This window comes from Prionailurus bengalensis, chromosome E1 (genome assembly GCF_016509475.1).
Source record: "Prionailurus bengalensis isolate Pbe53 chromosome E1, Fcat_Pben_1.1_paternal_pri, whole genome shotgun sequence".
Lineage (NCBI taxonomy): Eukaryota > Metazoa > Chordata > Mammalia > Carnivora > Felidae > Prionailurus > Prionailurus bengalensis.
This window is the reverse complement of record NC_057347.1, coordinates 38,259,997-38,287,374: the sequence shown is the minus strand read 5'-3', so window position 1 is coordinate 38,287,374 and position 27,378 is coordinate 38,259,997. Positions and strand designations below refer to the sequence as shown.

The 27,378-nt window shown below is 37.8% G+C and overlaps 1 protein-coding gene and 1 non-coding gene across 14 annotated transcripts in view; one reads left to right on the top strand and one right to left on the bottom strand.

The window, feature by feature from the left end:
• CDK12 (cyclin dependent kinase 12) overlaps window positions 1–24,982 on the bottom strand; it is a 77,676-nt gene extending 52,694 nt beyond the window's left edge. For 11 of the 13 annotated variants that reach the window (XR_006297869.1, XR_006297872.1, XR_006297870.1 and 8 more), the window contains exons 1-6: window positions 23,317–24,982; window positions 17,713–18,597; window positions 8,801–8,977; window positions 7,136–7,275; window positions 6,462–6,632; window positions 2,186–2,375 (exon numbers count right to left, since the gene is read on the bottom strand). Coding sequence is in view for 4 of the 13 variants with exons in the window: in XM_043584294.1 (XP_043440229.1) it covers window positions 2,186–2,375; window positions 6,462–6,632; window positions 7,136–7,275; window positions 8,801–8,977; window positions 17,713–18,597; window positions 23,317–24,365 (2,612 nt within the window). In the remaining 9 variants the exon portion in view is untranslated. The remainder of the gene's footprint in view (window positions 1–2,185; window positions 2,376–6,461; window positions 6,633–7,135; window positions 7,276–8,800; window positions 8,978–17,712; window positions 18,598–23,316) is intronic. The other 2 variants (XM_043584295.1, XM_043584298.1) reach the window with 1 other exon arrangement.
• LOC122486185 lies at window positions 14,345–14,451 on the top strand. Its single transcript, XR_006298042.1, has one exon. It is a non-coding gene; the product is annotated as a U6 spliceosomal RNA (small nuclear RNA).
• Window positions 24,983–27,378: the final 2,396 nt, after the last annotated feature.

Here is a 27,378-nt window from a genome sequence, read left to right as displayed (position 1 = left end):
AGATATAATGAACACCATGGAGCCCAAGTGCTCTCCTCTCTCTCTTATCAATTGCTCTTGCTTCCTTGTCCAGCTGAGGGCTCCTTACCATTTTCTTCAAGCCATCTCACCCAGAATTCTCTGTGTAGACAGAGCTAAATGGGCAAGATTAGAGGCTGGATGGATCAGATTAGACCATGAGACTCCTGCATCCTGCTTAGTAACCTCAGGAGGAAATTCAGTTTAATCTAGAACCTTATCAGCTTCCTGAATATAAGAAGACAGGGAGGGGCTTAACCCACTAGAAAGGACACCAAGTAGGACTGCAGTCATTTCCTGGCCTGAGACATCCCTCCCCACCATGGAAGAACAAATCGAACAAAAAAAAGTATATGCTATAGTCCAGATAGCTGTAAGCTAATAGTCATCATCATTAAATTCTTGAAGCATTATCACTATGGATGTAGATTAACCAAGCCCAGTTTTAATGAAAATTATGGGTCACAGAGATAGTGACAGAAAGGAATACTCTTTTTAACATGTTTTGTCTCAAAAGGTATTTAAGTACAAAATATATAAAATAAATATATGCATTATATAAAATAATTTAAAATATGCACTAACTGTATAACTTAAAAAAAATAGCCAACCAAATTAACTGTATAACCACACCAGCACCATTCAATCATTGTCACCTATAGACACTATAAACTCCTCAGCGAGATATACAAGATCCTTAAATTCACTCCTTACAACTGTCCGGCTTCATCTCCCCATTATGAGCTTCACTCTTCTTGCCCTAGCAATACCTACCTGTTTACATTTTCCCACATATAACATGTTATTTTCACATTTATGTGCTTTTGCCCATGCAATTTCTTTTGCTTAGAAATTTAATCCTCTGTTGTTAGACTTTCTGATAAATTCCTATCCATTCCTCAAGATTCCACCTTCCCAGATGCTCCCAAATTCAAGGGGTTTAGAGGTGCCTGGCTGCTTCAGCTGATAGAGCATTTGACTCTTCATCTTGGGGTTGTGAGCTCAAGCCCCACAATGGGTGTAGACATTATGTAAAAAAGGCAGGGGGGCTTAGTAACTGTTTACTGGATTGAGCAATTTATTTGTTTAGCTCCCCTATAAACTCTGAGCTTTCCAGTGACCAACTATCCCATATGGGACTTTCGATGCTAAAACCAGGACAGGGGTACCTGGCTAGCTCAGCTGGTGGAGCATGCAACTCTTGATCTCAGTGTTGTGGGTCTGAGCCCCACAATGGGTGTAGAAATTACTTAAAAATAAAAAACTTTAAAGAAAAAAAACAAAAATAAAAAATAAAACTAGAACAGTCCCTGGGCAACTCTGGATGGTTGGTCACCTCACTTCACAAAGATGTGAAATAGGTCATATCACTCTACATCTCTATCTAATTTTTGCCAAATATAATTAAATAGAAATGTTTAAAAGAGTGGGTGAATCACGCAAAGATAGCTATAAACAGCCCAAATGCCAAAAGAACCAAACACTGGTATGATTTCAATAGTATCAGATTTGCTTTTTATTCCTCAACTGGTAGGGCTATTTACCAAAGACTAATGTGCATAATATATACACCTGATATCATCAATATAGTTTAGACAAATAGCCAGAGAAGAAGAAAGCAGATGATAAAAACTTCTGAGGATTTAACACTGTTCATCACCAAATTCCTGTCTGTCTACGCTATTAAAACCTGGGAGTAAGTGCTCAGCAGAGAGGTCAACCACCAGCTACCCCTGTGTTTACTCTGAAATTTGATACTGAAAAAGTCTCAACAGCAGCTAAAAAAGCAAGCATGCTTCTCCTCACTAAACAAGTGAGAATTTCACTGAGAACTCAATGTGTGTTTTAATTTTCCAGGACCACAGTAATATTTACTAGCTATGGCAAAAAGCTCTCTGAATACTCCTGTAGTGATGTGAGTGGTTCCCTAAAATGTTTGCAATTTAAAAAGCTTTACAATCCTACCTCTGTTAATTCCTTACCAACATTGAGTCTAAAGGCTCTGCTATCAGAGTACCCCAATCATAAGTTATTCCTACAGTACAAACATCAGTTGTATGTAAATGCAAAAAACTGCATCACTGGGTCTACCTATCATCAATTAACTAGCTGAAACTAAATGGGTCAGAAAAGAGGGAGAAAATGCCTCATTTGGTTACTATGTTACCTGTTGTTCAGCAAAATGTTAGAACACTTAATATCCCGATGCAGGAAATTCTTTTTGTGACAGTAATCCAATCCTTCCATTAGCTGTTTCATGAATGACTTGATATGGTCCTCAGAAAAGTGCACCAAACCAGATTCTAGCAGTCCCATTAAGTCATGGTCCATATACTCAAATACAAGGTAAAAGGCACCTACACAAAAATGAAAGAAAAAATTAAAAACAAGAGGAAAAGGATGCTGAAATGACAATGCCTCAAATTTCACTATTATTTTGGAGTGGACCATAAGGTTCTTTGAAGCAACTGCTTCATTTTACAGATAAAGGAACTGAAACTCAGAGTACTTGAATAACTTGCCCTTTCTAATAATAACAGAACTACTTATCTGAATCACTCTTCAGACTCCTAACCCAGTGCTCTTTGGACAATTTACTTCTTAAGGAGGACAACTGTCCCGATATCAAGCTGTATTATTAATCTTTTACAATCTAAGTCAGTTGGCAAATTACAGACCTTGGGTCAAATCCAGTCTGCTGTTTGTCACTGTAAATAAAGCTTCATTTGTAACACACAACCATGCCCATTTGTTACAATGCCATCATTGTCTATGGCTACTGTGTAAGTCTTTACCTTAGTTATATTTAATAGGACTCATAATATGCCAGGGACAGCACAGTATATGTAGTATGAATTATTAGTGAAATTTATAGTATTTAAGAACTGAGGGGCGCCTGGGTGGCGCAGTCGGTTAAGCGTCCGACTTCAGCCAGGTCACGATCTCGCGGTCCGTGAGTTCGAGCCCCGCGTCAGGCTCTGGGCTGATGGCTCAGAGCCTGGAGCCTGTTTCCGATTCTGTGTCTCCCTCTCTCTCTGCCCCTCCCCCGTTCATGCTCTGTCTCTCTCTGTCCCAAAAATAAATAAACGTTGAAAAAAAAAAAATTAAAAAAAAAAAAAAAAAAAAGAACTGAAAGAAAAGTGAGCCATCTAATTAAACTCCCTAAATTTAAAAGTAAATTAAAGAAGAAGCATGCTAAGAGAACTGTAAAAGATTTGAAATCCATGCTATCTTTCTCCACTTTAGCAGGGTGTGTGACAGAGGCAAATATCGTAACATAAGAAATACCAGACCTAGTTAGACAATTACGTATCCAATCTAAAATTCTGTCTCTTAACAGCATAAAGGCAAGGATTCTTAATCTAGTACATAGAAATCAAGGACTCTTTGAACTCCCTGAAACAGTGTGCAATATTTTAAATGTATTTTTTTAAAGCGTGGACCCATAAGATGTTTAAAGAGGTCCATACCCCCCAAAAGTTAAGAACCACTGCATTAAAGGAATATCTTAGATTTAGTTAAGAGTTCATACAAATTAACAAGTAAAACACTAAAACTGCAAAAGTAGACAAAACACACAAAAAGACAACTCAAAGAAGAGAAAATAAGTAAAACTGATAAACATGGAAAAAGAACTCAGAAGTAATAGAAGGAATGCAATCCAAAATAACGATAGGATACTTCACCTATCAAAATGACAATTTTTTAAAAAGATATACTCAGGGACGCCTGGGTGGCTCAGTTGGTTGGGCATCTGACTCTTTATTTCAGCCCTGGATCATGATCTCACACTTCATGGGTTCTAGCCCCATGTCAGGCTCAATGCTGTTAGTGCAGCCTGCTTGGGATTCTCTCTCTCCCTCTCCCTGCACCTCCCTTGCTTGCATGTGCACACGCTCTCTCTCAAAATAGATAAATAAACTTAAAAAAATAAAATAAAAAGATACACTCAATGTGAGGGAGGATAAAGTGGGATGGGCACTCACTGGTGGACATAAATTATTACTATCTTAAAAGTAATCTAACATTAAATATAGAAATCTGCCTGGCTCATTTGAAAGAACATGTGACTCTTGTCCACAACTCTTGTTCACAACTCTCAGGGTTGTGAGTTCAAGTCCCACGTTGGGTGTAGAGATTATTAAAAAAAAAAAAAAAATCGCTTCAACCAGATAATTCTACTTCTAAGAAACTATACTAAGAAATAAATCAAGGGGTGCCTAGGTGGCTCAGTTGGTTGAGTGTCCAACTCTTGATTTCAGCTCAGCTCATGATTCCAAAGTTGGGGGATGAAGCCCCTTGCTGGGCTCTGTGCTGAGCATGGAGACTGCTTAAGATTTATTTTCTCTCTCTCTCTCTCTCTTCTCGTTCTCTCCTCCCCACCCCTGCTTGCTTTCTCTCACAAAATCAATTAATCAAAACGCAAAGATTTATGGACAAAGATGCTCAATGCAGTACTACAGTACTTTTTTAAACTAGTAACTAATTGGGGTGCCTGGCTGGCTCAGTCAATACAGCACGTGACTCTTGATCTCCGAGTCATAAGTTCAAGCTTCATGTAGGGCACAGAGCTTACTTTTCTTTTCTTTTTTATGTTTATCCATTTTTGAAAGAGACAGAGAGCCAAAGAGAGAGGGAGAAGGAGGATCCAAAGTGATCCAAAGTGGGTTCCATGCTGACAGCAGAGAGCCCAGTGTGGGGCTTATACTCACAAGCCATGAGATCGTGACCCGAGCTAAGTCAGACACTCAATTGATTGAGCCCCCCAGGTGCCCCAAGGGCATAGAGCTTACTCTAAAAAAATTAATTAAATTAAATTAAAAATAAAATAAAATAAACTGGCAACTAATTGCTGAAAAGAGACTGGTGAAATAAATTTGGATTTATCCTAATGCAGTCATTAAAATGTTAATAACATGAGAAATTGCTTATGACAAGTTATAAAATACTAAATATACTTTGATCTCAGTTATGATAAAACAAGTATAATATATACAAAGTACTTAGAAAGAAATATGCCAAAATGCTAACACCATAATGGTTTTCTATGGATGATGGTAGACTGGGATGGAGTGGGAGAGAATGCCATTTTCTTTTTCTTAGACTTCCATATTTTCAATTTCTTCAAAAAAGGTATGCATTACATCCATTTATTCACTTATTTATTATTTTATGATTAAAAATTTTAAACAGTACATGGTAAACCATTTAAATAATACAGAATGGAATGGGAAAAGTAAGCTCCACTCTAGAAGCAACCAATTAATGTTTCCTTGTTTATCCTAAAGAAATTACCTGTACATTATTTTTATAATCAAAAAAGTTAAGACACATCCAGAAATACACCCAGTATGCTTAATATATTCAGGTCTAACTTCCATAAATTTATCAAAGTACATAACACATTACATAAGCAAAATTTCCTTTCATTTGGTTTAAAACTACTTCTACCACTTAATAAAATTAAAAACAAAACACACAAACAAAAACTGCTTCTACCAAATTTGAGAAGTGCTAACTTCCCTAGTGCTAATCTTTAATATCATTAAGGCTCTATAAATAAGCCCAGCTTACTTCATCTATTACCTTCCTAATTTTATGTGCTTTAATCACATTCTCTCTTAACATTCCAGACTATATTTACAGATGTCATTTCTTCAGTTGCCCATCTCTAAATCTTCAGATTTGCTTCAATAAAAGTAGGTTAAATGACATATATAGACTACTTCAAACATAAGTATAAATGAATAATTTTATCCCCCAAACAGAAAAAAGTCACAAATCCAGGAAAATCCAGGAAAATATATAACCTCAAGATTGTTTTAGAAATACCTGTTTGAATTCTAAACTGTGTAAGTGCAAAACTATGTAAAAATAAGAATGTATTATAAAGAATGTATTATAAATTTATAAGTAATTTATACATTATAAAAATGTATTTTACATTATAAAATGTAAAAATGAGATTACTTAAAATTACTTAAGATGAGATTCTTAAAAATAACTAGTAAATCTAGGTTTAATTATTATAATTTGTGAGAAAAAACTTTAAAACTAATATCTTAATTCTGTTATGGATTCAGTAAAAAAGTTGGACTTTATAAAAAATTTAGTACTTAAGGGGTGCCTGGGTGGCTCAGTCGGTTGGGTGTCTGACTTAGGCTTAGGTTGTGATCTCACAGTCGGTGAGTTTGAGCCCCACGTCGGGCTCTGTGCTGACAGCTCAGGGCCTGGAGCCTGCTTCAAATTCTGTGTCTCCCTCTCTCTCTGCCCCTACTCTGCTCACACTCTGACTCTCTCACTCTCAAAAATAAACAAACATAAATAAAAAATTTAAAAAAGAAAAGTAACACTTTAGAAAAAATTCAAACAGGTAAACAAGCTATGAAAGGAAAGTAAGATGTACCAATCTACTCTGTAGAAACATGGTTCCTTGCTAATACCTTTGTCCTTCTTGAAATCCAGTGCATCTTGTTTATCTGTAACAATTTCCTTCATGTTAACAACACTTCGGTGGATTAGCTGACGAAGGATTTTGATCTCACGAATGGCTGTGATCGGGAAGCCCTCCTTTTCATTATCCAGTCTCACCTTCTTTAGGGCTACCAGCTCTCCTGTTACACAACAAATTCAAACTGTTACATTATCAGCATTTTTGGCCACCATCATGAACAGGCGAAAAATGCCCAGAGTTGCTCTGAAACACAGTTAGCTTACTTTTAATGCTATATGCCAGATACTTCTATATCTTAAAAAACAAAACAAAACCCCATGTTCCCTTTCTTGCCTTTGATTGTTTTTTTAAGACTTGAATTTCTTAATTCAATATTCTTTTTATTTTTAAGGACTAACCCCTTACCAAACAAAGAGCAACCTATAAATTTTACTTTTACTCTCTCTTAAATTCCTAGCAAGCCTATTATAAAATACTTACAACAGGCAACAGAAGAGGAAGGTTTTTAAACAGTAATAATTATTCTTTTGGAAATTTTTGTCTTTTAGTAACTTGTGGAAACCAATTAGAACTCAAAATTTAGTTTTGCCAATCTACTAAATCTACATTAGTATTGCTAAATTTTTAAACTTCTGACATCTAGACTTTTGTGGTAATGTTTACCTGTGTCTTTGTCCTTGGCTTTATATACTTGGCCATAGGTTCCCTCTCCAATAATCCCAATAATGTCAAACTTGTCCACACAGCGTTTTCCCCAGTCACTTTCTGTTTGTCTTCTTTCTCCATAACGAGGACAACAAATTCTAAAAAAGGCAAAACAAAAGAACCCCCCCAAAACCAAAAAGTTATCATAAACACTTAAGCCTATTCAAAGAAGAAAACAATTATTGTATGATAATTTCTCTGGCCCATGAATCTTTTATGAATTTCTCCATTAAAAAGATATGAAATAAATATGTAATAGTCTCTCACAATGGCTAAGACAGATTTTTTGCTTCAGGAAGGCATAATATCAAATAATAGATTTGGTGCTTACTTTCTAACCTCTCTTCAGTATTGGCTTCCTCACCTACTGAATGGTAAAGAAACCTTACATCATAGAGTTACTGTTAAAATAAAAGACTTTGGCAATAATACATGCTCAATAAACGATAACCATTTTTACTATTAAGAGAGGAATGCTGGGGTGCCTGGTTGGCCCAGTCAGTAGGCCCATGACTCAATTCCAGGGTCCTGAGTTTAAGCTCCACAGTGGGCATGGAGCCTACTTAAAGACATTTTTTTTTTAATTTAAAAAAATTTAAAAAAAAAAAGAGAGGAATGGTAATAATCAGAAGATCAAATCCAGATTCCACTACATTTATGGCACAGCAATTTCTGTGGTTTAGGAAAAAACATCCCACATCTATTAAGTTTTCATTAATGTGTACATAGTTGACACACCCTGAATAAAAGGACTTTTTTCTTTTCTTTTCTTTTCTTCTTAATATTCTAAGTATCAAACTCAAAAGATACAATGGGATCAATGTTCATGGTACATTTGGATTCAGGAAATTATTGTTTTTCTAAAAACACAAGTGGGTATCTTACAGTGCAGATGAACAGTATCCCAGAAAGGCTTTTATCCATTAAAATAAAATAAAAAATATATGTCAGGTCCAATCTTTTATAATCCCACCGTGTAGGCTGTGGAAGAAAGTGTGAGATTTAGGCCCAAAGGAAAAAAGCTACAATTAAGAATAGGTCCCTCAGGCACCTGGGTGGCTCAGTCGGGTAAGCATCCGACTTCAGCTCAGGTCATGATCTTACAGTCTGTGAGTTTGAGCCCCACGTCGGGCTCTGTGCTGACAGCTCAGGGCCTGGAGCCTGCTTCGGATTCTGTGTCTCCCTCTCTCTCTGCCCCTCCCCTGCTCATGCTCTGTCTCTCTCTGTCTCAAAAATTTAAAAAATTAAAAATTAAAAAAATTAAAAAAAATAAAAAAGAATAGGTCCCTCATGGGGCACCTGGCCGGCTGAGTCAGTGGAACAAGCAACTCTTGATCTTGTGGTTGTGAATGAGTCCCATGTTGAGTACAGAGATCACTTAAAAATAAAAACTTTAAGGGGCACCTGGGTGGCTCAGTCGGTTGAGTGTCCATCTCTTAATTTTGGCTCAAGCATGATCCCAGGGTCATGGGATCAAGCCCCGCATTGGGCTCTGCATTGATTGTGGAGCCTGCTTAAGATTCTCTCTCCCTCTGCCCCTCTCCCCGGATCACACACACTCTCTCTCACACACACACATACACACAAGAGGACTGGAAAAAATAGGTCCTTCCAAAAACTCACTTTGGTCTCTTTTTATATGGTTGCTGAGGTGGTGTAACTGCCTTTGGTTCTGGCGAGTCTGGAGGAGATGGATCCCCACCAGGAAGCTCTGGAGGGAGAGGGAGGTCCGTGAGTAAGTGACGTGGCCTTTGTTCCTTCTCTTTCTTTACAGGTTTTGAAGGTGGAGTTTCTTTTGGACTAAACAATAGAAGAGAAGAAAAAGACCATAATTCCTTAAAACATAAGCAAATAAAACTTTTCAAAGCTTTTAAAGTCTGGCTATTAAAACATTATAAAGATTTTACTTTTAAGGGATAAAACCCTGTAATAGAACATAAGGATATGCAGTTTATCACAGTCAAAGATTTTTGGATTTCAGAAAAAGATATCCACAGTATATAAAAGAAAAAATTAAAAATTGGGGATATCACTTGTAGGTCCTTTAACAAGGCTTTAACGTCCTTCCTAAGATTCTATTTGGATTTTTACTGAAATGAAATAAAATGCAAGAAGCAGGCACCTTAAATTCCCAAAGTACCATTACAATTTCTGGAGTCCCCAAATCTACTCCATATATTTTAACCAGCAAAGATTTTAAAAAGCAATGAAAAGCTCAACAATGCAACATTACCATGTTATTAAATATGTGGGCAGAACTTGGAAAAGGAAATAGTATTTTAGAATGTTCAGTAAGAATTATAGTTAAGTTGGACATCAAAATTAGTGAATATACTCACCTATTCTATTGACTTGGAAGCAAAAGGCAACCCTACCTGGCTAGCCAAAACGGATAAATAATTCTCAAACTAAAAATCTAAGGAGAAAGAGTCCAAGAAACTACTTCAGAATCATGAAAGCAGTTAGTAGCAGACTTTTCATGATAATCAACAAAATAGTCAGTGGGGAGAGGGGGGAGAAAAGAATGTCTTTTCTGGAATAGATTAGAAAAGTCAGTGTTCAGATCCAATTTTTTAACTATCTCAATTTATTTATGAGTAAAGAAAATATTTTGTGTTATTCATGTCCTTAGGAAAAATACAACATATTAATTCATGCCTACAAATAAAACCATGCTAGATAGTAAGCCTTTTCCCTTCCATCACAGTATCAGAAGGTTGAAAACAAGCTGAGAATCCTAACCACAGTAGGAGCCTCCTCTACTTTTCTGACAAGTAGTTATAAAAAAATGTATTGGGGTACCTGGGTGGCTCAGTCAGTTAAGCATCCAACTTCAGCTCAGGTCACCACCTCGCGGCGGTTCATGAGTTCGAGCCCCGCATTGGTCTCTGGGCTGACAGCTCAGAGCCTGGAGCCTGCTTTGGATTCTGTGTCACCCTCTCTTTCTGTCCCTCCCCTGCTCGCACTCTTGTCTCTCTCTCTCCCTCTCAAAAATAAATAAACGTTTAAAAAAATCATTAAAAAATGTATTATTTCATGAATACTTCCATAGAACTATAAAGAACAGATTTATCCCTTGTATTGCACGTGAAACACAATCTCAAAAGTACAACTTCCTACCAGTTTTCATCAGTTCAATCTCTTGTAAATCAGGCAGAATAGAGTCAAGATTAGTTCGTGTGTATCAACTAGAACTAGGGTAGTCAATGGACTACCCATGCAAAACCATCATCTGAAACTTTCTGTTAAATTACTGATAGAGACAAACACATTATTATAATTTGCACTAAGATTTTACTACCCTGGGAAAACTCTTCAGGAAGGATACAATATAGATATTTAAAATTTTCCCCAATTTTTAAGGTATTCAGAGAATGAAAATTCCTAATTTTCCAACTACTAATGTCAGAATACTCTTTATAAATTTTAATTCTTCATGATCCAGAAATAGATTACTTCTTGGTTTTGCTCCACTAGAACTGAAGGACCTCAATTTTCTCACCATCACTTCATGTAAGTTCAGTCTATTTTTTTCTTTAATTATTTTTTTTTTAAGTTTTATTTCTTTATTTTGGGAGAGAGAGGAATGTGAGTAGGGGAGGAGCAGAGAGGGAAAGAGAGAGAATCCCAAGCAGGAATTCTGCGCTGACGGTGTGGAGCCATCGCGATGTGGGGCTCGAACCCACGAACTGTGAGATCATGACCTGAGCCGAAAGCAAGAGTTGGACACTTAACCAACTGAGCTACCCAGATGCCCTTCAGTCTTTATATTTAGGTCTTGTTTTCTCCAAGGTTTACTTTATAGGTTCACATTCAGTTTACTACAGTGAAAATGTGCATTGCTTCTGAAAAATTACATGTTTAGTATGTTTATTTCATCAAGTATGAGTGTTCAATATGTACTACGAGTTCAGGGCACACGAGTTGAATGCAGGTCAAATCCTATTTCAAAAAAATTTCAATATACCAAAAATCTGGGAATAATGATGACCCATAAAATTGTAGTATTTAAGGGGAACCTGGGTGGCTCAGTCGGTTAAAGTCTGACTTCAGCTTAGGTCATGATCTCCCGGTTCGTGAGTTCGAGCCCCACATCAGGCTCTCTGCTTTCAGTGCAGAGCCTGCTTCAGATCCTCTGTCTCCCTCTCTTTCTGCCCCTCCCCCCGACTCTCTCAAAATAAATAAACATTAAAAACAAACTGCAGTGCTTAACATTATGGCCTTTAGCATTCAGCATAGGGTACTCAGTAAAACGTAGCTGTGTACAGTGCAGAGGACATACTGTACAGAGGGTCTAACACTGGAGAGCAGATATTTAACATTTGAGTCCTTACTGTGAAGATTCAGTACCAGGAAGCTGGCCTATCTTATCAATCAATATCAGTATTTCCTGGTTCCCCAATTATGCCTGTAGTCGGGTTCACATATGGTGAGTAGTTGCATAAATGCTCACATATAATATTTTCTTTCAAAAAACATTGCCATGGAGCCTGGGTGGCTCTTAAGCGTCAGACTCTTGATTTTGGACTTCACAGGTCAGGATCTCACAGTTTGTGAGATCGAGTGCTGCATCGGGCTCTGGGCTAAATAAAGGTGCAGATTCTCTCTCTCCCTCTCTCAAAATAAATAAAAACATTTTTAAAAAGTTGCCAAGTTCCAGGGGCACCTGGGCGGCTCAGGTTATGATTTCACAGTTCATGAGTTCAAAACCCACATCTGTGCAGAGCCTGCTTCAGATTCTCTTTCCCTTTTATATGCCCCTCCTCCACACTCTCTCTCAAAAATAAACATTAAAAAAAAAGTTGCCAAGGTCCAAATTTTAAAGTCTGTATAGTCTCTTAGAATTTATGATGATGGGATTTAATCTGTAGTACAATATCAATACCACCAATAAGAAGTCTTTATTGTTAATAAAGAGTATGAATTTGCATATCAATGATTTAAAAAGAATAATTTCTTGATATTTTCTACAACTTAATAGCATAAACGACTTTAAATAAATATGATCATTTATCCCTTGCCCCTTAAAGTGGGTTGTTTAGAAAGTGATTTACTTTCATAAACTTCTACCAAAAAATTTGAATTGAATACATTAAAAATGAGAACCAAGCATTCCATTAGCAAAATTCTGAATCAAATTTGAATGCTCACAAAGATCCCTTCTTTTCTGTAAGAGCTTAACAGTTTAAAGGTAAAACCTTTAAGAATAATGTAGACTCTACTAAAGTCTGATAAACTCCAAATGAACCAGAGCCAGCAAAAAATTTTATCAAAAATGAAGATTTGATTTTATTATTATTTTTTTTTTTAGTAAGCTCTATGTCCAATGTGAGGCTTGAACTCACAACCATGAGATTGAGAATCACATGCTCTACTGACTGAGCCAGCCACGTGCCCCAGTTAATTAAAAAAAAAAAAAAAAAAAAAAAGAGTACACAAATGATCAATGATCTCCTTAAGAGCAGGATGATCACTATGAATAGCTATGTTCATGAAGAATGTACTATATCATCAAGAATGGGTGTTTAGTAGCCTTCACTTCTTGAAACAAAGAATTACAGACCATTTAGAAAGGCTTTTTCAATACCATTAGTTAAATTCACTCCTGCATTTGATACCTAGGTTAATATACTCCTGGCCCAATATATGTTTGAAAGAAAAGTTTCATTCTATTCCCAAAGGAACTTTAAAAGAAGACAAATCCTCTGACATAAGCTTTACATCATCCATTTGCCAAATGAATTAACTACATGCCCAGTGTCATTTCACATAAGCCCCGACGCTGGCTCCTTCAGTAGTTGTACTTATTTTGAATGAATAATAAGCAGTATTTACTGAATACAATTTGTATCCTATGTTTAAAGCACTGTAGGTAATGGAAAGATGTATAAATCACATTCTCAACAATTAAGCTGCTGCAATCTCACGTGAGAAGATCAAGAAGAAAATAAATGAATTCATAAATTCTGTATGCAACTTTCAGATTTCTTCCTGAAAAGTTTTCTTACATAAAAATTATTTTTCATATGAAGGTTGGTGCAGCTGTTATGCTAGATAAAGAAGTACCAAAAACAAAAAACCAATTTAAAGACAAAAACCACCTTGACTCTAAAATTAATACATGGGAATGCAAACTGGTGTAGCCACTCTGGAAAACAGTATGGAGGTTCCTCAAAAAATTAAAAATAGAACTACCCTACAACCCAGCAATTGCACTACTAGGTATTTATCCAAGGGATACAGGTATGCTGTTTCGAAAGGACACATGCACCCCAATGTTTATAGGAGTACTATCAACAAGAGCCAAAGTATGGAAAGAGCCCAAATGTCCATCGATGGATGAATGGATAAAGATGTAGTGTGTGTGTGTGTGTGTATACGTGTATATATATACATGTATACATATATATATATATATATACGTACATATGCACACACACACAACGGAGTATTACTTGTCAATCATAAAGAATGAAATCTTGCCATGTGCAACTACGTGGATGGAACTAGAGGGTATTATGCTAAGTGAAATTAGTCAAAGAAAGACAAATATCCTATGACTTCACTCATATGAAGATTTTAAAACACAAAACAGATGAACACAAGGGAAGGGAAGCAAAAATAATATAAAAACAGGGAAGGGGACAAAACATAAGAGACTCTTAAATATGGAGAACAAACAGAGGGTTACTGGAGGGGCTGTGGGAGGGGGGAAGAGCTAAATGGCTTAAGGGGCATTAAGGAATCTAGTCCTGAAATCATTGTTGCACTATATGCTAACTTGAATGTAAATTAAAAAAATAAATTAGAGGCGCCTGGGTGGCTCAGTCAGTTGGGCTCAGGTCATGATCTCGCGGTCCGTGAGTTCGAGCCCTGTGTCAGGCTCTGTGCTGACAGCTCAGAGCCTGGAACCTGTTTCGGATTCTGTCTCCCTCTCTCTCTCTGACCCTCCCCCATTCATGCTCTCTCTCTGTCTCAAAAATAAATAAACATTAAAAATAAATAAATAAAATAATTAATTAAAGTAAGTTAAAAATAAAAATACATAGTGAAAAAATAAAATCAATAGTGGAAGATATCTTCATTTCTGTTTTTCTACCTTCAATAATTGATTTACATTTATGTGGAAAACTAATAATAATCATACATTTAAAAATAATTACATTGGTGCTCACTTTGGCAGTACATATACTAAAGCTGGAATAATACAGAGAAGATGAGCATGGCTCCTGCACAAGTATGATAAGCAAATTTATGAAGTATTCCCAATTTTTAAAATATTAAAAATTTGTAGATAAGGTACAAATGCTCCTTTACCTTTGACCTTCATCCTAAGTCCCATCCACAGAGGTAACCATTCTTATCAGCTTAGTATGTTTCTTTCTGGATTTTTTTGGTATGAATTTATATGGGTATATATGGATATATTCATATGAATACATATATCCATAAAAATAGATGTTTTGTTTTTATTGTATATGGGTTTTTACATAGATATCATACTATTAAAAAGTTAATTACATTGGACTATGAGAGAAAATAGTTATATTTTCAGAATCAGAATTAGTAACAAAAAATAGTTTTGCTCATTTCATTCTCTCTCAAACACATTCTTTTTTCTTTTTTAATTTATTTATTTTGAGAGAGAAAGCGCAAGTCAGGGAAGGGCAGAGAGTGGGGGAGGGAGGGAGGGAGGGAGGGAGGGAGGGAGGGAGGGAGGGAGAGAGAGAGAGAGGGAGAGAGAGGGAGAGAGAGAGAGACAGAGAGAGACAGAGAGAGACAGAGAATCCCAAGCAGTCTCCACACTGTTAGCGCGGAGCCCCACAGGGGCCTGAACCCACCAACCGTGAGATCATGACCTGAGCCAAAGTCAGATGCTTAAATGACTGAGCCACCCAAGCACCCCAGAAACACATTCTTAAAGATAGCTACACATACTCAAATAAGCTCTGGATGGTCTTACTTTACCTTTCATCCCCAATCTGAAAGACAGAAATCCTTACGTGTCTCCTATAAAAATTACTCCACCTACGGTAATCTGTACTCTACACTGATACATGGCAGGTGAGTTCAATAATCACTTGGTTAGCCAAATAAACATTTCAAAATGAAGATTCTCAGCCACACCAATTCTGTTCTAGCCACAATGTAAACTAATATCTAAACACGGTTCTTGTAGGTAGATCATGGCCTAAAGTCCCATCGGAGAATGCTCAACTATCACCTTTTCCAACAAAAACCATAAAAACACATAGTTTGTATCTACAAGAAGTATATTATGTACCTAAACAGATTTCCTTTACAACATTTCAGGTTTCAGTCTTCTCCTTTGTTCTCAGGATACAGAGAATTCATAATTATTAATATTAGAAAGACCATGTAGAATTTCTCTTTAAAATCAGATTTACCACTATGAATAGTAATACAACTATTCTTTTAAATTTTTTAATTGCATTTGTACCATCTTATAAGGCACAGAGCATAGTCTGAAAAAATATAGATGTAAAGGGCTGAACTATATCATCATTTAAATTATTAATGTCACTTGGAAAATAATGAAGGCTTGGGAATTAGTCTGGGATGCAAGATCAGTAGCACTTACTTTTATGCTTACAATGAAGTTTGTTGCAATAAATGAAACTCATATCCTAGAGAACAAGAGGGTAGGATCTCCTTTGAAAAAACCAGTAACAGACTGCCATGGCATATGTCACTGCTAATCATATGTGTTTGGTGGTACTTGCCTAGCTAGTCTTGCCAAGATAAAGAATAAATATATTTCCTAATGCTTTCCATAAAATCAGATTCATGTTTCATAATCATTTCACTTCTCAATATTCAGAGAATTCATTAAAATTAGAGCTCTTCCAGGGTGCCGAGTGGCCAGTTGGTTGAGCATCTGACTCTTCATTTCTGTTCATGTCATGCTATCACAGTTCATGGGATCGAGCCCCACATGGGACTCTGCACTGACAGTGTGGAGTCTGTTTGGGATTCCCTCCCTCTCTCTCTCTGCTCTTTACCCCTTCAAAAAAATAAATACAATAAACTTAAAAACAAGCTAAAAAAAATTGGAGCTCTTCCCATCATCCCATTGTGAATTTATATTCTAACTAGTTAAAAATTCTATGTATTGTTTTTTTGCTTCTAAGATAATTTTTTTTTAATTTTTTAAATGTTTTATTTATTTTTTTGAGAGAAAAAGAGAGAGACAGAGCATGAGCAAGGGAGGGGCAGAGAGAGAGGGAGACACAGAATCCAAAGCAGGGTCCAGACTCCAAGCTGCCAGCACAGAGCCCAGCACAGGGCTCAAACTCATGATCCATGAGATCATAACCTGAGTCAAAGTCGGATACCTGACGGAACCACCCAGGTGCCCCTATATACATACACATACATATACGTATATATATATGTATGTATGCATGTATATATGTATGTGTGTGTCTGTATATATATATATATATACATATATATATATATACATACACACACACACACATATATATATATATATATATTTTTTTTTTTTTTTAAAGCAGTGCTTTTCAAGATAAACCTAGTTTATTTTTCTTCTGGATTAGGAGGAAAAGCTCCAGCTATAAAAGACATTTTGGGGGATCATTAAGGATATTTAATATATTATTGGTATTATATTAGTAAATCAGTGAGAAGTTTTTTTTAGGGTGATAAAGGTATTGTGATTCTTTAGGAAAATGTTTCTAGTGTCAGGAGAGATATACTAAAGTATTCAGAAGTAAAGTGTCATGATATCTAAAGCAAATGTGGCAGAAAGTTAATAACTGGTGAATCCTGGTGAAGAGTATACAAGAGTTCATTGTGTTATTCTTTCAATTTTTCTATAACTATTAGAATTTTCAACATAGGGTCACCTGGCTGGCTCAGTTGGTGGAGCATGCAACTCTTGATCTAAGGGTTGTGAGCTCACGCCCCACACTGGGTTTACAGATTACTTAAAAAATATTTTTTTTAATCTAAAAGAAAAAGAAAAATTTTTTCAACATAAAAATTTATGGAGGGGTGCCTGGGTGGCTCAGTCAGTTAAGTGGCCAATTTCAGCTCAAGTCATTATCTCACGGTTCGTGAGTTCGAGCCCTGAGTCAGGCTCTGTGCTGACAGCTCAGGGCCTGGAGCCTGCTTTGGATTCTGTGTCTCCCTCTCTCTCTGCCCCTCCCCTCCTCCCACTCTGTCTCTCTGTCTCTCAAAAATAAATAAACATTAAAAAAAATTAGGGAGAAAAACGCTGATTTTCAAAAATCTGAACCAAAAATAACTCTTATCAAATAAACTTATAAATAAAAAGGGTTACTAGGGCCTCAAATTGTAATTTTCTCCTCCTAATAATGTTATAAATACGAACTTTTCCACTGAAAACCAACATCAAAGGCATTTCCTACACATAAAAAGCATTCTAAACAGCCATGTAATAGAGCACTTTTGACAGTTTGAGAAGACAGAATGCATTACACTTAGATTGAGAAGGTAAAATTTTCCCAGTTAACTATGGGACTTACCTATCCATGTCATCGTCTCCAGGTAATAAGGGTGGGAGGGGCAGAGGAGGCAACGTTGAAGTTTTTAAGTGTGGAATAGCAGCTGTTACAGATACTTGAGTCTTCACAGAAACCTGTACAGGGGGCTGAGAATTTGCCTGAGAGGACAGAGTAGATGTCCTTGGGTGAGTAGAAGGGGGCAGAGTTGAAGTACTAGAAGCAAGAACCTGACTAAATGCTGGTTGGGGAGGAGGCAGAGGTGGTTGCTGTGGAATAGCTGGTAGTGGAGGCAAAGGTGGCAAAGGGGGTGTTTGAGGTGGAGGGGTAGTAGTTGGTAAAGGAGGTGGAGAAGTAACTGTGGGGAGAGGCGGATGGGTCTCCTTTTCTGATACCTCTGTCTCTTTTGGAGTAACAATCTCCTCTTTCAATGCTACGGGTTTAGAGTCTCTTGATCCCTGTGCTTTCAAATCTTTAAGAATAGGATGCTTCTCAGAGTTCTCATCCAACTTTACTTTCCCTGTATCTAAAGAATTTTTGACTTCTGTATTGAGATGTGGTACATTCACCAGTTCAGTATCTGGGGCAGATTTTTCCAATTTTACACCTCTGGGTAACTTTTTAGACTCCAAGCCTGAATCCTTAGCCTCTACTAAACTGTTCTCTTTTCTAGGCAAAAACACAGGTGAACCCTTGGACTCCTTTCCATCCATTTTTGCTGCAGCAGCAGCTGCTGCTCTTTCCTTCTTTTTCCTACTGAGTTCAGCTCCCAAGCTGGAGTTCAATGGAAGCCTGACAGGTGAGATGCTGGAATGTCGACTGCGTGACCCCGATCTCTTCTTTTTACTATGAGAAGATGAGTGTCTTGAATATGCGGGACTTCTACTTCTAGACTTCATGGATTTCCTACTGGAAAAAGAAAAAGGCAATTTAAGATGGACAGCCTACAACAATATGGAGGAAATACATCCGTTAAACTATGGAGCAATGTAGGGACATTCACTTTCAAATGCCCCCTTCTTTGTAAAGAGAGCTTTCATACTATTTTTACTTTCTAATCTTATACTCTAATACTGCTCACTAAAAAACAAACAAACAAAGAAACAAACAAACAAAAAACTATGGAGCACTGTAAAGAACCCACTTGAGTAATTTACCTTAAAAATAAATTAGGTACCATCAAACAATAATATACCAATATTGGTTTATTAATGGGTTCATTAACTGTAACAAATGTAAAATACTAATGTATAATGTTAATAATAAGGGAAACTGGGTGCAAGGACATATAAGAATTCTTTGTACTGGGGCCCCTGGGTGGCTCAGTCAATCAGGCAGCCGACTCTTGATTTTATTTCAGGTCATGATCTCATGGTTTATGGGTTTGAGCCCCACACTGGGCTCTGCACTAACTGACAGTGTGGAGCCTGCTTGGGATTCTCCCTCTCTTTCTACCCCTCCCACACACACTCTCAAAATACATAAATAAACTTAAGAAAAAAATTCTTTGTACTGTATTCACAATATTTTTTGTAAATCTAAAATTTGTCTAAAATATAAAGTTTATTTAAAAAATAGATTACAAGGAACTAAAACCTGCATGACAACATATTTCAATCACATAACATTAAAATTATCTATTACTTATCCAACTGAAGAAAGATGAATGAATATTTTTTTCTCCATACTGGAAAACACCCATAATCACAATGAATATTTTTAGAATTTGGGTTTAAATCTCTGATAAAGCAAAAACATGATTTAAAACAATTATACTTTTTTGTTTTATTTTGTTTTGAGAGAGTGCAAGCAGGGGAGGGGCAGAGACAGGGGGAGAGATGATCCCAAGAGGGCTCTGCGATGATAGCTGCAAGCCAGATGTGGGGCTGGAACTCATGAACCAGGAGATCATGACCTGAGCTGAAGTCAGATGCTGAACCCACTGAGCCATCCAGGTGCCCTCCCAAAAAAGTTATACTTTATACTAAAGGTGGGTTATACCAATCAGGATGTTAGAAGTAACTAGCATGCTTCACCAAAAGCTAATTGTTTCAACTAGAGAGCTAGTTAATTGATAGATCCCAGAAAAAGATTTTGCTCCCCGGTTGATAATTAAGCTGTACCTATACTAAATGAACCCTCAGATACAAGAGTTGTTAGGATTTACAAAATAGATAAGTTGAAAAAATTGTCTTACCAAATAACTAGAAGTTCTCAGAACTATGGTGACTTTTGGTACTTTCATATATAAAATGATTTCCAATCAACTTTGTAGGAACTCAAAAAGCAAAGTACTGTTGCATGTTCAACTTATTTTCTTCATTATTAAGAATCTGGGAATCTATGAGGCAGATTATTCTAAATTGAAACTCAACCCTCATTAATTCGTTTTGCCTTTTAGTAAAGCCTAATGTGCTCAGGCCTCAATGTGAGGTGAAAAAAAAGCACTAAAAATGTTATTGGACAAAATATAATTTGCCCAGTAGTCTAAAATAAACTGTACCCATTCCAGATCTTCAATATCTCCCTTTATCTTTGATCGCTGATAACACTAACATTAGTCAAATGTTTCGAAATAAATAGCATATATGTGTAGGGGAAACAACTTGCATGATATCAGCCACGATTTTCTTATACCTACACTGCTTTTTGGAAGTTTGCTCCTAATAGTCATTATTGGAATCAAAGTACTCAAAACAGCAATAACAGCATATATATAAACATGAGGATACAGAATACTGAAAGTGGTTCTCTCAGTATCCACTTACTCTTAAGAAAATTAATACTTTTCTTGTAAATAACTGGCTGAAACCAGAGGCTTTTCTCTGACTGAATTAGAGCTGGGATAAAACTACCATCTCTGTTATGCCAGGGTAAACTTCTAAAATCCCAAACAGTAATTAATGTCAGAGACCATGCTCTAAAAACTATTGTTTCTTTAATCTTTTCACCATTACTAAATCTTCCTAAGGAACTCTGCTACAAACCCTTCAACTTCTGAACAGAAGCCTAATGTTAAGAGAACATTCTGATGGCCATATACTTACAGCATTTTTAGTGATGCAAATGCTATATTTGAGGTTGAGATCCACTCTACAAGAAAAAAAGTGGGGACGGGGAGCACTGCCTGGGTGTCTCAGTCTGTTTGGTAGCGACTTCAGCTCAGGTCATGATCTCACAGTTTGTGAGTTCGAGTCCAGCGTCGGGCTCTGTGCTGACAGCTCAGAGCCTGGAGCCTGCTTCAGATTCTGTGTCTCCCTCTCTTTCTGACCCTCCCCCACTCACACTGTTTCTCTCTCTCTCAAAAATAAATAAACACTAAAAAAAAAAAAAAAAATTAAAAAAGAAAAAGAGCAGGGGATGGGGTGGGGAGAGGAGACAAGCAATAAAGGTAAATGCAGGCACCAATAAAAACTGTTCTCACAAACAAACGTATTTTCCTCCTGAATTGAGTTAGGTTCTACCCATCCAAAATGAAATTGCTAGTATTAATCGCTACTAATTTAGAGAATTCAAAGACTTTGCATTTCTGGCAAAGCACTTCCAGTCTTTTAAAATGATTTTGCTTGTTTAATTTTCACTGTGTCTCCCAAGAAAAAAAACACAGAGAATATCACAGAAGGGAACTGTATGTTCTACTCTGACTCTAAGAAATTTTTGTATTTTATTTGCTCTCTGGAATTGCATCAAGTGTGGGAAAAATATGCAGTGCACACATACATATAATGTTCTCTATAACCCAACAATGTACATGTGTCTCTAAAATTATGTAATGTTTATACTTCTGTCCTATGCTATCATATTGTGTGTCTAATTCTTTCCTGATTTATTTTTTATCATCACTACACGAGTTTCAATTAACTGAGTAGAGGATGAGAGAACTTGAGATATGAATCCAAAAGGAATCATTGCAAAGCAAGCTCTTTCTGAAACTTGTTTTAGTGTTTTAGGCTTAAGTGCACTTCCATATTAACAAAACTCACAACAATAGAAATTCTCAAAACAGCCTTAATAAAACTACGCCCTCAAGAAAACAAGTATTCTGAGAATATTTCTTAGGTTTCCTTAAAGAACTAAGCAACTTTATAAACGGTGTATTTAAGACTTATGCATTTCACTGTACATAAATTTTACTCTCACCCCTTCAAAAAAAAGTGAACTCTAATGCTATCTACAACACACTAAAATGCTTATAGTGAAGTATACTGATGTCTGCAACTTTGAGACGAATCAAAACAAAAAATGGATTGATGGAAAAATGGATAATTACAATAAAACATATAGCATATATCAATTGTAGAATCTAGATAGTACATATATGGGTCCTTACTGTAATTCTTTCAACTTTTCCGTGTTTGAAAAATTGTGATAAAATGACGGAGAGGGGGACTAAGGAACTTCAGACCCTGACAGCCTGAATTCTGCAGCTTGATCAATTCAAACTAGTTTATGAATAATTGTAACTTTAAGTCAGTAAAAATTACTCATATTGACATATAAAAGACACGCACGGATTTTTAAAAATTAGCATAATTTCTCCACTAGCATTCAACAATATTTCCTCACTCATAGAATTTACTGACTTGCTCCAGGTACCAAGCACTGAGCTATGCAGTTCACATTTACTAGCTAATTTAATCCTCACAATTACTCTAGAAATAAGATAGTTATTATTCCCACTTTACACATAAAGAAATACGGGCAGGGAGAAACTAAATTATTTGCCAAAGTTCACAAAGCAAAATTAGGATACCACTCAAGTATAACTTCATAGCCCATGTTCTTTTTTGGACAAAAGTGAGTCCACAAAAGGGAGACACATCTTATCATCTAGGAATAAGAACACAGTTTTCAATAGTAATTCATTTCAACAATTAAATTTCAAACCCAACATGCCTTTCTTGCTAACATATCATGATGAAGGCACTAATACCACTTGTTTAAAGATTTTGAAAATTGCCAGTGGTCACAGGGTAGGTCAATGGTGATGCTGATAATCAAATTATCCTTGGAACCAATTTCTGCTAGGCTATATACCAACAAAAAGAAAAAGGACTAAACAGCTGAATTTCCACTAAAAACATCAGTTAAAAGACAGGAATTATCAAAACATCGTCAATTAGGAAATAAACTTACAGCTTCGGAGACCCAGGGGACAGCCCACACACAAGTGATAGATGACTTGGGCAAATACCTCAAGATAATACAAATGAAAATTTATAATTTCTTAGATCTCCAATCAGGTCCAGTGAGGTCTAAAGCACTAACACCAAGGTGATTTTAAAGTATTTAAGACAAAGCAACAGAAATCGCTACATCAGCTCTGGGATAAGCTCAGTTATCAACTCTGTGCACTCAATAAGCACAAATTTATGATTTTTCTCACAGGAGCTTCCAACTGAGTATCTCGCCACAGGGAGTACCTACCTTTAGAAGTTTTAGGCATGTGAGCTCTCCACTTCTTGAATTCTGGGTTGAGAGAAAACCAGATTCACCTACTTGAATTCACTAGCCAATAGCAAAGTCAATGAGGAAGACCAGGGGTTTCAACAAAATGTTAACATGACTAATTGCCAGTTCCTCATAACCCACCCTAAGTAAGAAAAGGCTGCTGGAGAAATAGCTCACCTGGGGAGTGGACTCCGACTCAGAGACCGTTTGCTCATGAAAGGGCTGCTGGACCGTCTTCGACCATAGGGACTGGGTGATCTCCCACTGTAAGAGCCACTCCTTTCATAGCTGGAAGAACGTCTCCGGCCATAGGGACTCACAGACCTTTGTCGTCTACTGTAAGGACTGGGTGATCGGGTGCTGGACTGGTAGGCCGAGGGCTCCTTGTAGGGAGGACTAATTGACTGCCTTCTTGAGGTACTTCCAGGACTCTTCTTGTAGGAGTCATAATTGCTAGAGGTGTGAGATCTTGGAGGACTAAGGTCATAATCTTGGCCATAAGAAGCTCCTGAGGGGCTATCATCTTGCTTGGGGCTGTCAGACCATTTCCTATGGGGACTCCTGGATCTCCGTTTGGGGCTGTCCACCGTCTTGTAGCTTTTGGGTGTTTCCCTTTTCCGATGACTTTTACTCCGGTCTTTGTGCCCAGACTTCAACTCACGTTCTTTCCGGGTCTTCTCCTTATGTAGTTTGGATGACCTGGATTCCTTGTTGCTGCTGCTTTTGGATATCTGTGCCTTCCCATAGTCCTCATTCTCCTCATTTGAACGCTTTGAACTTCCTGATATCCGGTCCTTCATAGATCCCGATTTGCTGGAGACTTCCTGGTTTTTTTCTTTTTCTGTCTGTTTAGTTTTTAGTAAGTCCCGGGAACGTCTGTGCTGGTGGTGACGATGTTTGTGCAGGCGGTCACTCCGATCAGTTCCACGACGCTCATCATTCTCCCTCCTGTCTAGTTTGAAGGCCATATCGTCAGAGAAGGTATCTGAATCAGAACTGATGTCATCATACTCCACCAAAGGTTTGATAATTGTACCTAAAGGTGCTGCTTCGGGGGTCACCAACCCCATGTCTTTGGAGTGCTTGGATTTATGCCGCTTGTGCTTCGACACCAAGCGGTGACGCTCTCTGCTGTTGGAGCTGCCACCTCCCGATGACGGCTGCAAAGTTCCAGAAGCTCCTCCACTCCCGTCCTTCTTGCCCCCATGTCTCTCTGGATTGGGCATTCCCTTTCCCCTACCCTCAAAACGGGGAAAAAGTTCCCCAGCACTCCGAAAAGTAACCCCCACCCACCCCCCAACCCCACGCCTACCAAAGCGCCCCTAGAAGGGGGTGGGGAGGGAAGGGACTGTAGCCCAGGCTCCTCCTCCCTCCCGACTCCTCAGCACCCTCCTACATGAGGTGGGGGGTGAAGGAGCCAGGAAAGAAATGAGAGTTCCTCGGCGGTGGAGTTGCGAGACAACGGGTAGCTGCCCAAGTCTATTTCCCGTCCTCCCCTCGCCGAGCCAGTCCTCAGGCCCGGACGCCGGGGAGGTCGAGGAAGTAGGAAGCCGACGGCCCGGGGGCTGTGGGGCCGACTCCGGCTCTGGGGCCCTGTGAAGACTGCGCGGGCCCTTCCCCTACCCGGTAGCCCGTCTCGGGGCGGCTTCCTGTCGCTGGGGTCCCGCGGCCTAGGTGCCTCACGCCCCCTTTGTCCCTCGCTCCTGAGGGAGACCCTTTTCTTGCCTCCGCCTCACCTCAATACCTCACACACTCATTCGCTCCCTCACACAGACTCAGTCACACACTAGGTTAAACCGAAACGGCACTTGGGGAAGGGGGGGGAGGGGGCAAACCGAGGAAATACCGCGAGAATCCTGTGGGTTCTCGCGGTATTTCGTGCTTCCCTTTCACCTCTCAGCGCTTCTTGCTCACATAACGCGAGAGAGCGTCCCGAACAGGAAACGCGTTCCGGCAGAGTCTCGCGATAAACTCCCCGCCCTCCATTTGAGCAAAGCTTTATTGAAACGGCGTTGGGGGATTTTTTTTCTTTTTTTTTTTAATTCAAAGCTTTATTGGTAACTCTCGGAGAAATAACTCCCAGGCCCCGGCGCAAGACTCGTTTTGCACAGTTTATAACAACTCTTTTAACTACCAGGATGAAAATATTATCAACAGGACAAAGGGCGGTTGTGGGGACATTTCAACCCAAGTTCCTAAGCATTAACAATGCTCTCCGCTTATGTACGTATACTAGGCGTATTGTCCCTGTGTCTCCTACTACCTCGCAAATCACGATACCCTCATCCCCATTCTACAGATAACGAAACTAATAGTCACCGAAGTTAAATAGCTTACTCAAGGTAACAAAGCTAGTCCAGCAAGTGCCAAAGATGAGATTCAAATTCAAGTCTAACACTAAAGCACAGCTCTTGTATACTGTGCCACTTCCTCTTTCCACTCTGTTTAAAATCTGAACCTGAAAATTCATCACCTCTTGGGATCATCTGTGGCTTTTCTGGAATCATTTAGCCTGTTCTCTTCACATGGAAGATTATAATTATGAACAAGTAAAACATGGTATTCATGCGTGAGGAAAAAAAAATATCTTACCCTGCCCTTCATTTTCTACTTTTCAAACTTTGAACACATTAACTCATTACATCTTCACAACAATCATCTGAAATAAGGTTGTATATGTGAGGAAACTAAGGTACTGAGAAGTTAAATGACTTTTCCAAATTTCTTCATTCTTCATCAAATTTATCTGTGAGACTTTAAGGCCCTTCTCTGTGATAATAGCGTCTACCCTCATACGGCCATCAAGCAAGACATGGGGAAAATATTCATACCACAAGATATGAGGTGATAAATGTCATAAGAATGATACAGAACGCTCCAGAAATTCAAAAGGAGGCTGGGAGTGTTAAAAAGTTTTATGGGGCGCCTGTGTGGCTCAGTCGGTTAAGCGTCAGACTTTGGGTCAGGTCATGATCTCATGGTTCCTGGGTTTGAGCCCCGTCGGACTCTGTGCTGACAGCTCAGAGCCTGGAGCCTGCTTCAGATTCTGTGTCTTCCTCTCTCTCTCTGCCCTTCCCCTGCTCACACTCTGTCGATCTCTCTCTCAAAAAATAAATAAACATTAAAGAAAGAAAGAAAGAAAGAAAGAAAGAAAGAAAGAAAGAAAGAAAGAAAGAAAGAAAGAAAAGAAAAAGTTTTATAAATGTAGGGCATTTGAGTTGAGCCAGGAAGATTAAATAGGATTTGTATATTAGGGGCCAGAAAACATCCTGAATGAAGGCAAAAGAATCCGCTCTCAAAATCACTCTCTGAAAATGTTCTTTTTGCTTTTGGTCACATGGGTACTAAAAAGAAAATTTTTTACCTAAATGTTTAAATCCATAAATGTTTGCTAAAAATAAAAAAGATAAACTTTAACCATGGAAGAAAATTTAATGTCATCAAGAAAAACAAAGCATAGAATTAAGTACTGGAACTCAGGTATGATAACTCCTTATTCATTGCTGCGAGAAAGCCTGGATGTAAAAGTCCCCACCAGTATCTAACATAACGGCAGATAGCATGAGACTTAACGGCCAATTAGATGAAATGACTGACCCACTTTATCAAACACTGGCATGAGTTAGGCAAAATCACTCAGATTTTTTATATCTTTTAAATGAGATTAAGTTTCTGACCCAGGATGCGTCCGCACTCATGGTAAAATGGAAAAGTGTAGACAGTAGAAGAAATTATTGTGATGTGTCAAATAAAATCTTAAATAAAATTCATCACATAAACAGTAGCTGAAACTTTCTTAATTATCTGTTGATTGCCTACTGAAGACTAGAAACTCCTAGTGAATGAATGAATGAATGAATGAATGAAGATTTTACGAAATTTTTATAATATCTTATATTTCTAGAGCACTGTTCAGTTTTCCACAGAACTCTTTTAAGTCTGTCAGTAGATATCAGTTGAACAAAAAACCTGGTGAGGTGGCCAGGATGCATCTACTAAAGGTTGAAACTGAGACCCGGGAGTTGTAGTATGTTTTACATTAAGTGTAGGAAGTACCAGGAGCAGGGACAGCTTTTTATTCAATCTTAGACCAGTATTCTTTCTATTTCAATACGCTGTCTCTTTTTGGTGGGTACAATGCTACTCTAATGTTAATAATATCTCAATAAAGCTGGAAAAGATTCTAATCTAGGAAATATATTTTGTTATAGTGTTTAAATACAAAATCAGTGTAAACTG